Here is a 13,810-nt window from a genome sequence, read left to right as displayed (position 1 = left end):
GAGAGTTTTGAGTTACTCATTTATGACAAGAGTCTCCCTCAGCTCTCACTTTCCACCAGGTTTTGAAACTTGTGATACATGAATGTACTGTATGTCAGTGATTAAAGATAAACCTTGTAACAATACTTAAAAAAAAAAAAAAATAATGGAGATATCCCATCTCCTAGAACTGGAAGGGACCTTGAAAGGTCATCGAGTCCAGCCCCCTGCCTTCACTAGCAGGACCAAGTACTGATTTTGCCCCAGATTCCCAAGTGGCCCCCTCAAGGATTGAACTCACAACCCTGGGTTTAGCAGGCCAATGCTCAAACCACTGAGCTATCCCTCCCCCCAAATAATTTTTTTTTATTTTTTTTTTCCACCTTTTTTGGTCGTGTGTGTGTGTGTGTGTGTGTGTGTATGTGTATATGTATGTATGTGTATATATATATATATAGAGAGAGAGAGAGAGAAAAAAAAAACTTGTCATGTTCAAAGTGCTTTACAAACATTAATCCTCACAAAACTCTCCTGGAGGAGAGGTAGGTAGGTATTCTCTCCAATTTATATATCGGGAAAACAGATGACTTGCTCAAGGACAGAGAGAGAGGCTGTGTTGGAGCCAGGATTAGAATTCCTGACTCTGTCCTGTTCTCAGATCACTCATCATAATATTTCACGCTTTTCATGTTCAAAGCTCTTAACATACGTTTTTAAAATGAATCCTTCATGACATCCCTGTGAGGTACGTAAGTAATGTTACCCCCATTTTATCAATGGGGAAACTGTTGCAGTGTGGTTAAATAGTAATAATAAGTTATTTGCACTTCAATAACACTGTAAGATGAGGATCTCAAAGCACAAATATTCATGAATTTTGCTACCTGACTCTCCTGGGAGATGGGCATGATCCTTTTCTTTTGCAAATGAGGCACGTGAGCCACAGAGAGGTTAAGTGACCTGCTTAAAGTCAAATAGGAAATCGGTGGTGCAGCCAGGCATATAACTTAAATCTCGTAAGTGCAGTCCTGGCCCTTAACCAAAAAAACATTTTTCCTCCTCTAAAACCAAAGTGAGTTAGTGATGGAACCAGGTTTTAGAACTTGGAGTTCCTGGTTTCAGATTCTGTTGCTCAAACCATTAGACCACCTTCTCTTAATTATAATTATGCTTATGTATTAAACATTTGTTGTTTCAGGATATTGATGGGTAGCAATATAAGACTGTAAGGTAGATGGATTAGATATAGACATTTTAAATAAGATTGAACTTTATTAACAGAAGCATTTTTGTTCATCACATTTCCTTTCTCTTTTACAGCTGCTACTGTACTTGAATGCCTTGATAATTGCAAGCTGTCAGAAAGTAACCAGACGCTTCTTCGTAAACTAGGGGTGAAACTTGTTCAACGACTTGGATTGACATTTCTAAAACCAAAGGTGGCAAAGTGGAGGTTAGTTTAAAAGAAGTAGAGTAAACTTACATGCATTAGTCCTTTAAACAACAGTATTGGATTTTGTGATTCAGATTTACTTATACAGTGGATGAGTAATAAAACTGTACATATTCATTTGGTTACAAGATTGTCTAGTTTAAATGTTCAGTTAGATATCCTTCATCAAAGTTACTTGAATACAGTAGATTTTTTTCTTTGTTGCACTGTGAATAACTTCTTGTCAGTGCCTGGAGTAATGTGTTCCATATTTAACTTAGCAATTATATAGCAGATTTCAGTGTAAATTAAAGTCCTGTGACGTACTATATGTAACAAAAAAAGGGCACAAGCATAAACATATTCATATACAGTGGAGAACTTTTTCTAACCTGTTGCAAAGATGGAAATGTAATGACCTCATCACCAAGTTTGATTTAGTTCAATGTACTATAAAAGTTACACCCAATACTGTATTACAGAATTTTTACTCTCTGATCAAGTGTAATGCCCATTTGGGGAAAAAAAAACTATTCATAAACTGACATAGTTTAGTCAAATTCTATTGTCACCTTTCCTCTAGTGCCTGATTTTATTTATTGCCATAGGGCAGACCCTTTTTCAGATTTCTCGCACTGATATTTTAAAATTGCAGGCTCCCTTGTCAGCTATTTTTATCATTTTGGATTGTATCTTTCACCTTTGAGAAAGTCCCTAGGCTTAGGAAATTCTTTTTAGTTGTAGAATGTTCCCTCCTGCCTGCCAGAAACATATACTTGTTTATCAAGCTGAATACTTTCACTTCATTGCATATTGTGTTTTCTCTAAGTTGCACAAATGGTGGTAGTAGTGGCTTTGAGTAAATTGTCTTTTATTAAGGTTTTTTTTAGAATTGAACCATTTCAGTCTTGGCACTAGTGGAAAACTGTTTATATTCAGATTTATTTTAGTCTCTAATATATTTTGTAATCTTTCAGTTAATCAAATTCCCTTTCTTGTGTCTTTCCCTTTTACCATCTTAAGAGTTTGCTTTCAATGATAAGGGTCAAAAATTGCCTGCTCACCACACTCTTCGAGTTTGATGAGAGCAGGGAATTTGCATGTAAGTGCAGAACTTATCCGTATTTTTTTTTCATTTTAAACATGGATGTGTCAGATGTTGTAGCATTATTTACTTTGTTTTGTGTACATAAATTACAAACCTAGCTCTCGTGAAGAATAATATCATCTGTAATTGTTATGTTGTATATGTCTGAGTGTACAAAAAGTTAAATTGTCAGTCATGTAGTGTGTGTAATCATATTGGCCTTTGATAACTTCATTATTTAATATTACAGTTTAGCTCTTACCATGGCTAATTTCTATCTAATTAATCTTTCATAGTAATAAAATGCAGTGACTAAAATGGAAAAGTTCTAATATACATTTCTACAGTTCTATACCTTTTTCTCACATTTGGCATGATTTTCAAGCACCATGGAATACAAAACAAGCCAAGTTTTGAAGCTTCAGTTATTTGAGATATTGGACTATAAAATTTCTCATTTAAATAAGAAAAGTATGTGTATATGCTTGAAAAAGTGAAGTTGCATTACAGCTAAGACCAAGCATGGAAAATTACTGCCCAAAAGAAACTTGTTTCAGAAAGTTGTGAGCAAGTGACAAAGATTAGAATTGAATTTGGAATTCAACTTTAACTATACTTAGTCTCTTTAGGTCTTTTATAATAATGATTTGCATTTGTTGAGTGACTTTCCTACCAAAGAAACTTTGATCACTTAATAAATGTAAACTGATAGACAAAACTTGTATAGGAATCACTTCACTTGCTGCTGAGTTACAGCTATCTCTGAGGTAGTATTTTGCAGTTGTTTTATAGTGCACAGCAATTTAGTGCAGGAAGTGCTGATAAACACGACGTCCATGTGAATTGAGATGGGGAATTTGAGGCAGAAAGTAGTCATTCAGCTTGTAATTTTTCCAGGATGCTGGAGTTAACTATCTTGCTGTTGCTATAGGTGACATGGGATCTTAATTTTAATTATTGTTTGTTCTTTCTATGACTCAATTATCCTACACTATGGGTGTACACGGTGGTTAATAGGCAACAAAAAAGATATGGTCCCTTTCTCCAAGAGACTCGTAGTATAGCTGAGATAAATGTCTGAGTTAAAAAGTAAATGGAGGAGAAAAGGAGAGAAATTATAAACTCTCAAATTCTCTAGTCTTTGCATGTTAATTTTTTTTTAAATATACAAGTGTATTTAAGTTGGCATGGAAGTGGAAAGAGGTGAAGGAGGTTGTGTATATATAGTTTCATTTCAGGGATTTGGAGAAATAGCTGATGACAGTTGTGGAGGAGTACAGGGCCCAGATGGGGAATAGTATATGCTGAGAGAGAAGCAGGGATTTGAGGAGTAATTAGAATTTGAAGATGGAAAATAATTACCACACTTAACCTGATACTTACATCTTGTCCAAAAGATGATACCTTCAGTAGCACAGTGCTTCCTGATACTGTGCTGGAGTATTGATTTCTTGTTATCTTAAGCTATGCCTACACTATGAGCTAGGGCTGTGATTCCCAGCTAGCATACAAGTTCTTAAGTTATTGTGGGTGTAAATAGTAGTATACCTGTGGTAGCATGGGCAGCGGTGACACGGCTTAGCTGTGCTGAATACAAATCCTTCCCGACCTGTGGATATGTATTCAGCAATCAACATTGCTAAGCTTTTCTGCTACTGCCTATGGTACCGTGGCTACGCTGCTGTTTATACTTGTGCTAGTTCTCACTGAGCTACCGCTGATACATGTATGCAAATTGGGAATCACACTCCAAGCTCATAGTGTATATAGCTGTAGAAGGAAGGATGCTACCTACTGAATCTCCAGCATATTTTCTGAGGGAATTAGGTGTTTAAGGAGGTCTTTCAAAGTGCATCTGTTTTGCTCGTGAAATCTGATAGTACCTTATGCTGTGAGCTGTTAGAACACAAGTGCTATTATATGAACATACATATGGTGTTCTTTGCGTACTAGAACAGTGTTTTTCCACAGTAGATAAAAAATACTACAGTGAAAATGTACTACACTGGGAGAAGGTTTTGAGGATGGCTTATGCTGTGTTCCAGGATCAACTTAGTAGGCACAAACTTAGACAAAAAATTGCAAATAAACTTTGTTTCTTGTACAGGTATCAACGTGGTTGCAGATCTTTGGCTGCCAATCTGCAGTTTTCTGCCCATGTTCCAGTTGCGCAGAACCTAGTAATTGCTGCTGATGATGAAGAGGAATATGACATTCCAGGAGAGGTTGAGAATGTTATAGGTGTGTTGGATCCAAATAGAAATATTTTGTTTAGCCAGCAGGCATTACAACTGGCAACAACCTGGGTTGGGATTAAGAAGGAATTATGGTTACACAAACTGCTGGTAAAGTAATGGAGAAAATTATAACATAATGTGTCTGTATATAATTGGACAGGGTTTACCATATTTTGTAAAACTATGTCATGGTTTTCAGATTGTCACTTTTCCCACAAACAAAAATGAAAAACTCCCATGTAGGAAAAAACAATTATTTTACTTTGAAACACACTTTCCCAATCTTATCCACTAACATGATTCAGATCTTTCTGCTTTTGGAGTGGGACAGGATGAATTATATTATTATGTTTTTAAAAAAGGTCCAAATTGTGTTCAAATAAACTTAAAGGTGTGGTAGGTCTGATGATTGACATTTGAAGCTGTGGTAGCACCAATGGGACAGCTTATTGTACCTAGGAATCCTAGCATATAGGGTATGGTCATAAACTTAGTTCTCAGTTCATTGATTGGTATTTTATAAATATCTAGGCATTAACAGCAATAAAGGGTTCACAGCACTGGGCAATGTAACAAGCCACTCAAAATACCAAATTTTGTTTAAAAATGTCTGTTGTTTAAAAAGTACCAGTACTTCTGCTTTGAGTATGTGTCAGCGTAGATCTCATTTTAGGTGCTTATAAGCCTCTCACACAATTGGAGTCTTTTGAATAGCCATGTCTGAGCCTGTGCATGCTCCCTGTATCACCTTGTGCTCCTGTACAAGGACATAAAAGGTGGGACAGTTATGACTCCCTGTACAAGGCAGCTCAATCACTCCTGGTGTACTCAAAGTCTTTAGGCTTCAAACCTTGCACTTCCTCTGATGGGCTAATTCTGCAAACAGATGAGTATAGCACATGCCTGTTCTGCTTGGATGAGACTTGTATACCACAAAGATGCCCTAGGATGCTGATCATTTTCTTCTAGGACTTGAAAGTCACAGAATGCTCAACTGAAGCTTCACTTACTGGCACAGTCAGTGAAGGTTTCTTTGAACTGAAGAAGTCAGGTACTGGAGAAAACAATGTCTGCAAACACCCCCTCCAGCAGACGAGTGACACCCAAGGCTAGCACAGAGAAAATCCTGGAAATGAAAAAAGGCCTGGGGCCAGTACTGAAGTCTAACATGGAGAGAAATCTCTCTGAGCATAAGGACAGAAACTCTAAATGGAACTCAATGCCTTCCAATCGAGAAAGATCACATAAAGCCTCTGTGGGAAAAACTCACTGAGCCCCTCAGTGAATCCAGGGTTATTGAGAAGGTGCCATCTACTATCATGGCACCCATGAAGTTTACCATGATTCCGTCTCCTCTGATCCAGATGACTGCAATCATCTGCGTCATCTTAATTGGCAGTTGCTAATGGTACCAATGTGCATGTCATTGGAGTCTCTTGCATGTCGTTCTGAGACTGTCAGAAATTACCCTGGCACCAAGACAACTACTGGTACACTGTGGACCTGATACCAGGAGTGCCATATGTATCAGTGCTGCCCTTAGAGGAAATCTATTCTTCCTTCTTGTCACTGGGACATACTTTCTTGCCTTCCTTGAGCAGGGAGCCCTCTCCCCTGAAGTCAGCAGGTGAGACCATGGATAGACAAGGCAGTTCTCCCTATAAGGCCCTACTGCAATCCCTCTGGAACTGGTATTGGATTGGCAACCATCACACAAGCCAGCTGTACCCTTTTGGAATATCACCATAGTCCAATTGGACTCAGTGGGTGTTACAACCCAGTGGCCCCCTCCCTTACGGGGTCCCCTGGGGAGGAAAATTAGCATTGTATGTTGCTAATGCTGTTGCAAGCATTACAAGGCATTTAGGGAAGGGTTAAAGGTGTGAATGTGGAGAAGGAAATTTTTTTTTGCAGGTTGCAAGAGGCCGCAGTGGGAGGAAGGAAGAAGAGTGGGTTAACGTGATGCCTTAGCTTAGTTTGAAGATAAGACACTGGCTTTAGTTTGAGGTTACTGCGCTTGAATAGATTTTATGCAGCTAAGAAGCTTGCAGCTGCACTTGGAGCTTATTTAACCCCAGCCAATTGTGTTCTTAAAAAAAAAAAAAAAAAAAAGGCAAGCTGAACTAGATTGCAGGGGATTGCAAAAAGATAGGGAGATGGTGAAGGCCAGTAAGGGGGGAAAACCAGCTTTAGGGACATAAAATGGTTGTGTTTTGGGAATGCTAAGAAGGCCACAAAAAGCCGATCTGAACTGGTACAAAGAGCACAGGGGACAGAGGTCCCTGAATGAAACACCCCCAAAAGACCCCAGGACTTAAAACCCTCTCTAGAGCTAAAGCAAATCGAAGATCACCAGTGGACCCTGGATGGCCTGTGCACAGGACAGAACTCTCGTCCACCCTTCCCCCTCTTTTTCTTACATTACACCCAGGCTTGGCCAGCCTTGGATTGTCTATGTGTGAGTATGAAAGTGGGTTAGGGCACGGACACTAACGCTTTCTTCCTTCCTTTTGAGTGACGTGGGGAGCCCCCGCACTCACCGCTGTAATTTTATTAATAAAGCTTTAAAACTTAGACCCTTGGTGTGCTCCTTCATCTCCTTCCCTAACAATCCTGCGGCCTCAGCCTAATCACCTAATGCCTCAAGCAAATTAATAACAAAAATCTGCCACATGGGGTCCTCCTTCACATACTTCCAGGAGCATCCGCATCTGGAGGAGGAGGTTGTGCTGCCTGGTGACGTCCCTGGCCAGACCACTGTCGCTGGGCCATGAAAAATGCCAGGAAATACCAGACATGGGACCAGAGGAGCAACACAGTCCTACTTCACCTTCCAAAGATTTGTTGTCCTTGTTACCAGATGAGGTAGTAGCCCCAGCACTGATACTGATGCTGAACTAGTTTAAGATGTTCCAAGATCTGCTTATGAGAATAAAAGACAATCTAGAAATAGAGATGTCAGTTATCTAAAAAGATTCTCAGGTTGTTCAGTTACACTGATGACATCCATGACGAGGGCGGTAATGATGTGAGAGCCCTTGTGGCTTCACATTTCAGGCATTCCCAAGGAGGTGCAAGCCATGATAGAAGATCTACCCTTTGAAGGGAAGGAGTTGTTTAGTAAACACACAAAACTCTGCATTCCTTGAACTCCAAAGCTATGCTGTGCTCCTTGGGAAACCATACCCAGCCCCCTTACTGAAAACTGTCAACAGTAACCATGGATGATAGAGAGGAACCAGGCATGTCACACATGCTTGATTATCCTTCCAAGAAAAAGCTCAGAAATAGCAGGGATCTTCCTCCTTCCTCCTCTGGCACATGGTGCTAGCATCACATCAACAAATTTGATGGGACTGTCAGGAACCGCATCAGAACTAGTTCCAAGCATGTAACCGTCGGAAGCCACCTCATCCTATTCTGCTGGGTATGGTCCGCTATACCTTCAGACATACATCATTGTCCATGGCTACCCTATCCAATTTAATTCCTTACTACCCTCCATTCTTTCCCTTCCCTCTTCAGAGGCCCTTCTCACGAGAGTCTACCATAAGTAGAAGTGGCCTTGTTGCTTTGGCAAGGAGCCTAGAAGAGCTACCACCTGAATATAAGGGAAGAGGCTTCTGTTTCTGCTATTTTCTTACCCTTTCTTCTTCAGAATATTTTTGTCCTGGGGAGACTCAACAAATACATAACCCACCTCAGGTTCAGGATGGTAATGCTTGCCTCCATTACCCCATCTCTTCAAGTTCAGGACTGGTTTGTGGCTCTTGACGTGTGTGGCGTGTACTTCCATATAGCCATCCTACCCAATCCAGAGGAAGTACTTAAGATTCACAGTGAGGCCCAACTATTACCAGTACAAGATACTGCCATTTAGACTCTCAATAGCACTCAGATTCTTCATGAAATGGTTAGAGGTGGTAGCAGTATGCTTAAGGAAACAGGGCATCCATGTCTACCTGTACGTAGACGATTGGCTGGTCAGAGGCAGGTCTCTGCAGGAGACAGAGATAGCCCTAGAGTATGTCGTCCTCTTGTTTGTCCAGCGGTCCCTTGTTGTGAACTACAAGAAATCATCTCTGTCCCCATCACAGTCAGATGAGTCAATAGGGACTGTGATAGACTCTCAGTTGGCAAAAGCCTACTGTGCATTATGTATATAAGCAGGAAGCAATCCTGTGGATGGGGAGTCATCACCCTGGGATAACACCATTGGCTATGCACCTTCCATGAGTCAGCAACATCCTGGCAGACTTTTTGAGCAGACATGCAGCAATCAACCATGAATGGTTAACTGTGGAAGTCCATCATAGAGCTGATACTGGCTCATTGGGGGACTCCCAGTATAGACCTTTTCACCATGAAAGACAATACCAAATGCCGGACCTTTTGCTCCAGAGAAGGCATGAGCCTGGGCTCATTGCCAAACTCCTTTCTGGTACAGTGGATTCAAGATGTCCTATATCCCTTTCCACAGACCCCCCTGAACTCCAGGGTGATATCCAAAGGACAGATGGGACAAGGCCACACCTTATTGACCAAGGCAGTTTTGGCTGTCAGACTTATTGTAGATCTCAATCTGCTGTGATCGGCTTCCCTTCCCTCCTTCCAATGTCCCAACCTGTCTGAATATAATATCCCAGAATCATGGTCAGATACTGTACCTGGACCTACAGTGATTAAATCTGAGGGCTTGGATGTTGGCTGGTTCAGCACTACTCACAGAGACTGCTCCTGACAAGTTCAGGAAATTCTCGTGCAGAGCAGAAAGCAATTTATGAGAGAGACCTATTAACCAAAATGGAAAAGGTTCTCTATATGGGCAGTCCAACATGATCTAGATGCAACAGAGGACTGGATACTGAAAATAATTGACTGCTTGCTGCTATTGAAGCTTTTAGGAGTCCTCAGCAGCTAGGGTCTTTGAATTGCAAGGCAACTGACAGAGGGTTGCAGCCACCCTACCCTTTTTGCTTTCAGTGGGAGCACAGGAATATTGCGTTTGAGATCCAGAGCTCCCAGCTATTAAAATGTTTTTGAATTTGCACAATTGAGGTGCATGTGTGCCTATAATGGGATCCATGTTGACTACAACAACATCACAGAGAACCACAGTTACGGTAGGATAAGTAACAGTTCTGTAAACATTGCCCCAGCCTAGTCCCCTGCATCCCGGGGACAATTAATTGCGTAAGAAGACAGGTGGCAGCACCACTGATTCCCCACTTTGGGAGATTGCACAGCGGGAGCTGCTTTAAATTATGGTCTGGGTTCTGTAATAGCCTAGACAGTATAGGCAAGAGAGATGTGCAGATTCATTGTATTCCCTGAGTCATTTGGCCATATTCTTCTCTGGCTAGTGCTGGAGAGTGTGTCTGTCTGGTGCTGACTGATTTGTAGGCTCTCTGGCAGGACACTGTAGCCTTCCATCTGAGTGCCTGTTCTTTCCCCCCCCCGCCCCTTTCACCTTTGTCTCAGGGCCTCAGCCAAGATATGTAAAAGCAGACATAGGGTTAAGTGTGCCCTGCAAGCAGAGCTATGGCTGAAGCACCTGTAGACATTTCCCAAGCTATCTTTGAACTATCTAGCTTGGGTAGCAATACTAGTGACACTGTGTGGTATCATGGGCTAGCTGATGGGGCTGTACCAGCCTGCCTGGGACTCCATCCTGGGTATGTACTCAAGAGCTAGCCTTTGCTGCCTGGGCTTCACTGGTATTGTTAGCTTTGATCTAGCTAGCTTGGATATCTCAGGATGGCTGCACATGCTGCAGTCACACATCCTGAGTGCAATGTAGATATATCCTTAGTGTTTGTGCTAAATTACAGAGCTACCATCTATTCAGAAAGCACTTGTATCACCTATTTGATTTTTGTATCTTCAAATTTCATTCCTGTCACAAACACAAGTAGTATGGATACAAATGTTTTGGTTTAAATTAAGAGCTGGTTTTGATAATAGGAAAATGAGTTTTGAACATTGTAGGAGAATTGTTCTAAAGAACTTAGAGTAATCTGCTTTGTTTAAAATAATACTCTCTACAGAACAATTGCTGATCGGATTGAAAGACAACGACACCATTGTCAGATGGTCTGCTGCAAAAGGGTAGGTTTCTTCTATTTAATTTAAAACTAATAGATTAACATAATAGCTGAATGTTTCCCAGGGTGGAATAATTGCATGTTGTTTTCTCGGTGTTATTAGTTACTTATGATGGTTGTAGCACAAGTGATGACATGGAGCCCATATCTGCTAGTGTTCTTGGATGGAGGTGGAAGTGGGGCAGCGAACTAGGAAATTGTAACTAGGGTTGAGATTGGAATGATGTGAAAGGATTTTACTTGGGGCTTTTTTGCAATAGTGTTTTTTCCCCAGTTGGCTAGTCCACGTTTTCTTCTTTTCCATTTGAAAATCTCATTTCTTTGTTAGGCACGTTATTTTGTAGCCTGACATTTGTGTCCTAGTGCGATACCATTGAAACAATGCATTGTGTCATCTGTAGTTTGAATCCTGTTATCTTAGTGTAAACTTGTATCTTAAATTACTGTAATTATACAACAAATCGCTTTTCTTCTCTTTTTTTGCAGGATTGGTAGAATAACTGGAAGGCTTCCAAAAGAGTTAGCTGATGATGTGGTTGGGTCTCTGTTGGACTGCTTTAGGTAATGCTATTTTGTATTTGTGCAATGGCTTGCATCCTTGGATCTCAATATGCTCCTGTGCTGTGTACATAATTTTACAGCTGCCATGTGGCCATTTCTGGAGTGGGAGGGCAACATTCAGGCAGGCACCTGGCCCAGAGCACATATAAAACGATAAGGAGAATTTGAATTTTGGCCAAGGGCATGGGGCAAACACCTACATGTGTGAAAAGTATTTTTGGAACTTTAACGTCCATGCAAGTTTGGACCTCATTGTTAGGGTCTCATAGAAAGAATAGAATAGAATTTTGTGGTGGTTAGGTGGTGATTTGGATTAGTGCACTAACTTTTTCATGACAGATCTGTGTTCAAGTTGTGATATGCTATATGCGAAATTGAACTTGGTGGTCTTTCCTATCCTAGGTATTTAGTGAATATTTCTACATACAGCTATGATTTGCAATGTGGCATGTTTCAGGTTAGGGGTGAGGTGTATTGGCAGAGCAGTGTGGGAAAGTTTGAACAGTGTCCTCCTACACTGTTTGTGGCTCTAGCTAGTACTGATGTAGTTTTAATTAATTAATTAATGGAGATATCCTATCTCCTAGAACTGGAAGGGACCTTGAAAGATCGAGTCCAGCCCCCTGCCTTCACTAGCAGGACCAAGTACTGATTTTGCCCCAGATCCCTAAGTGGCCCCCTCAAGGACTGAACTCACAACCCTGGGTTTAGCTATCCCTCCCCCCTGAACACCGCAAAATTGATTCAAAAGTATAAAAAGAAAGATGGAATGTTTTCTTGTACATGTAATAGCAGAATTGTTGCATATGTGAAAACTAAATTGCTATGAAACCCTTTTCTTCCCATTTAAAGTTGCCTATTGTGTTTAAAATCAGCAGAAAAGCTGAGGAGTACATGTACGTTTGGTTTGCAGGTTACTTGTCCTAGAGTTAAACGTTCAGAAGTAATGCTTGGCTTCTTGATGTGGAAGTGTATGGTCATGGTTGTCTTGCTAAAAACTATATAAGCATATTGCATACAGGATCCATACCTACCTTTTGTTACTCAGTGTTGGCAACTTTGCAAGCATCTAGTCAGTATTAAATGTTCCGCCTTAGATGTGTTTTTTTTCTTGTATGTAGCCTCTAGCATGCCCAGGAACAATTTAAGGAGTGTAGTAACTGTGTGTCAGATGTTGGCTTGCAGATTATCATTTGTAACCTAAATAAAACATATGTAAGAATTTCTTATAATGGGAGTATTTAAATAAAGAAATGTCTAAGAATGAAACAGCAGTAGTTCAAAGTTGGGGAGGGATAGCTCAGTGGTTTGAGCATTGGTCTGCTAAATCCAGGGTTGTGAGTTCAATTCTTGCGGGGACCATTTAGGGATTTGGGGCAAAAATCTGTCTGGGATTGGTCCTGCTTTGAGCAGGGGGTTGGACTAGATGACCTGCTGAGGTACCTTCCAACCGTGGTATTCTATGATTCTGTGAAAGGACACTACAGAACTTTTAGTGCATGATAGGAGGGTATACACAGCCAGTTAGTCTGCAACAGGCTAGCATTGTAGATTTACACCCCAGTTTGCTGCACACTAACTCACCAAATAGACATTCCCTTTGTGTAGCAGGAAACTGAGTCTTATCTGCTTTATTTTTTGAATGTTGGGGTAGATTTGGAAATATTTTATATTCAGATAATCTCACTCTGGGGACGAAGAACTAGATGTACCTTTTTTAAAATCTCTGAGGATACTCAGAAACTGTTAGCAATAATGGTCTCATAGAATGTCAATCAAAATATGTAGAAAATGTATTTTTGTCTGGATCAAGAAGAGGGAAACCACATTATATATTACACCTTAGACCAGAGAGTAAGTGACTAAGAAGAAGAATAAAAAACAGGAGGGACTAATTAATACAAATGATTGATGCTGCTTTTTTCTATGGGAGTCACAAATTCTGTGATTCTTCTCCCCCCTCCCTCCATCAACATTTATTTTTAAACCACCATCATAGTTGATATTCTGTGGGACTCTTTTTGGCCTGTGGATTAATGTGATACTAAGCATGTGAACCAGTTTCACTTAGAATCTTGAGCTGCCCAATTAAAAAATTGTCCAGCTTAGGTGGCTAAGCAACCACACTGTGTCAGCACAAAGAACCAGACCAGTGAGATGTTTCATTGCTCCAGGGTTAGAAAGCTTTACCTTCCTTCAAGGTTTTAAAAAAAAATAAATAAAAAAAATAGAAAACCCAATCTCAAAACATTTCAGAAATCAAATTCAGACAGAGATGGGCTTGGGTGCAGTGTTACAGCTGCCTGCTATTAACACAATACAAGTATGGTTAGTTAATTGTACTTAATTGTATAAATGTATTTTAGTTACTAATTTGCACTTTACTTTGACTTTTTTTTCACAATTATTC

General features: G+C 40.4%; 1 protein-coding gene across 1 annotated transcript in view; it reads left to right on the top strand.

Moving 5' to 3' along the window:
* TBCD (tubulin folding cofactor D) overlaps window positions 1-13,810 on the top strand; it is a gene marked incomplete at its 5' end in the record, with an annotated part of 241,622 nt that overhangs the window by 27,008 nt on the left and 200,804 nt on the right. The window contains 4 exon segments of the mRNA XM_034789910.1: window positions 1,300-1,432; window positions 4,606-4,739; window positions 10,783-10,843; window positions 11,326-11,400. Coding sequence (XP_034645801.1) covers window positions 1,300-1,432; window positions 4,606-4,739; window positions 10,783-10,843; window positions 11,326-11,400 — 403 coding nt within the window.

This window comes from Trachemys scripta, chromosome 14, assembly GCF_013100865.1.
Source record: "Trachemys scripta elegans isolate TJP31775 chromosome 14, CAS_Tse_1.0, whole genome shotgun sequence".
Lineage (NCBI taxonomy): Eukaryota > Metazoa > Chordata > Testudines > Emydidae > Trachemys > Trachemys scripta.
The sequence above is the reverse complement of the archived record's forward strand: the minus strand, read 5'-3'. Positions and strand labels throughout refer to the sequence as shown.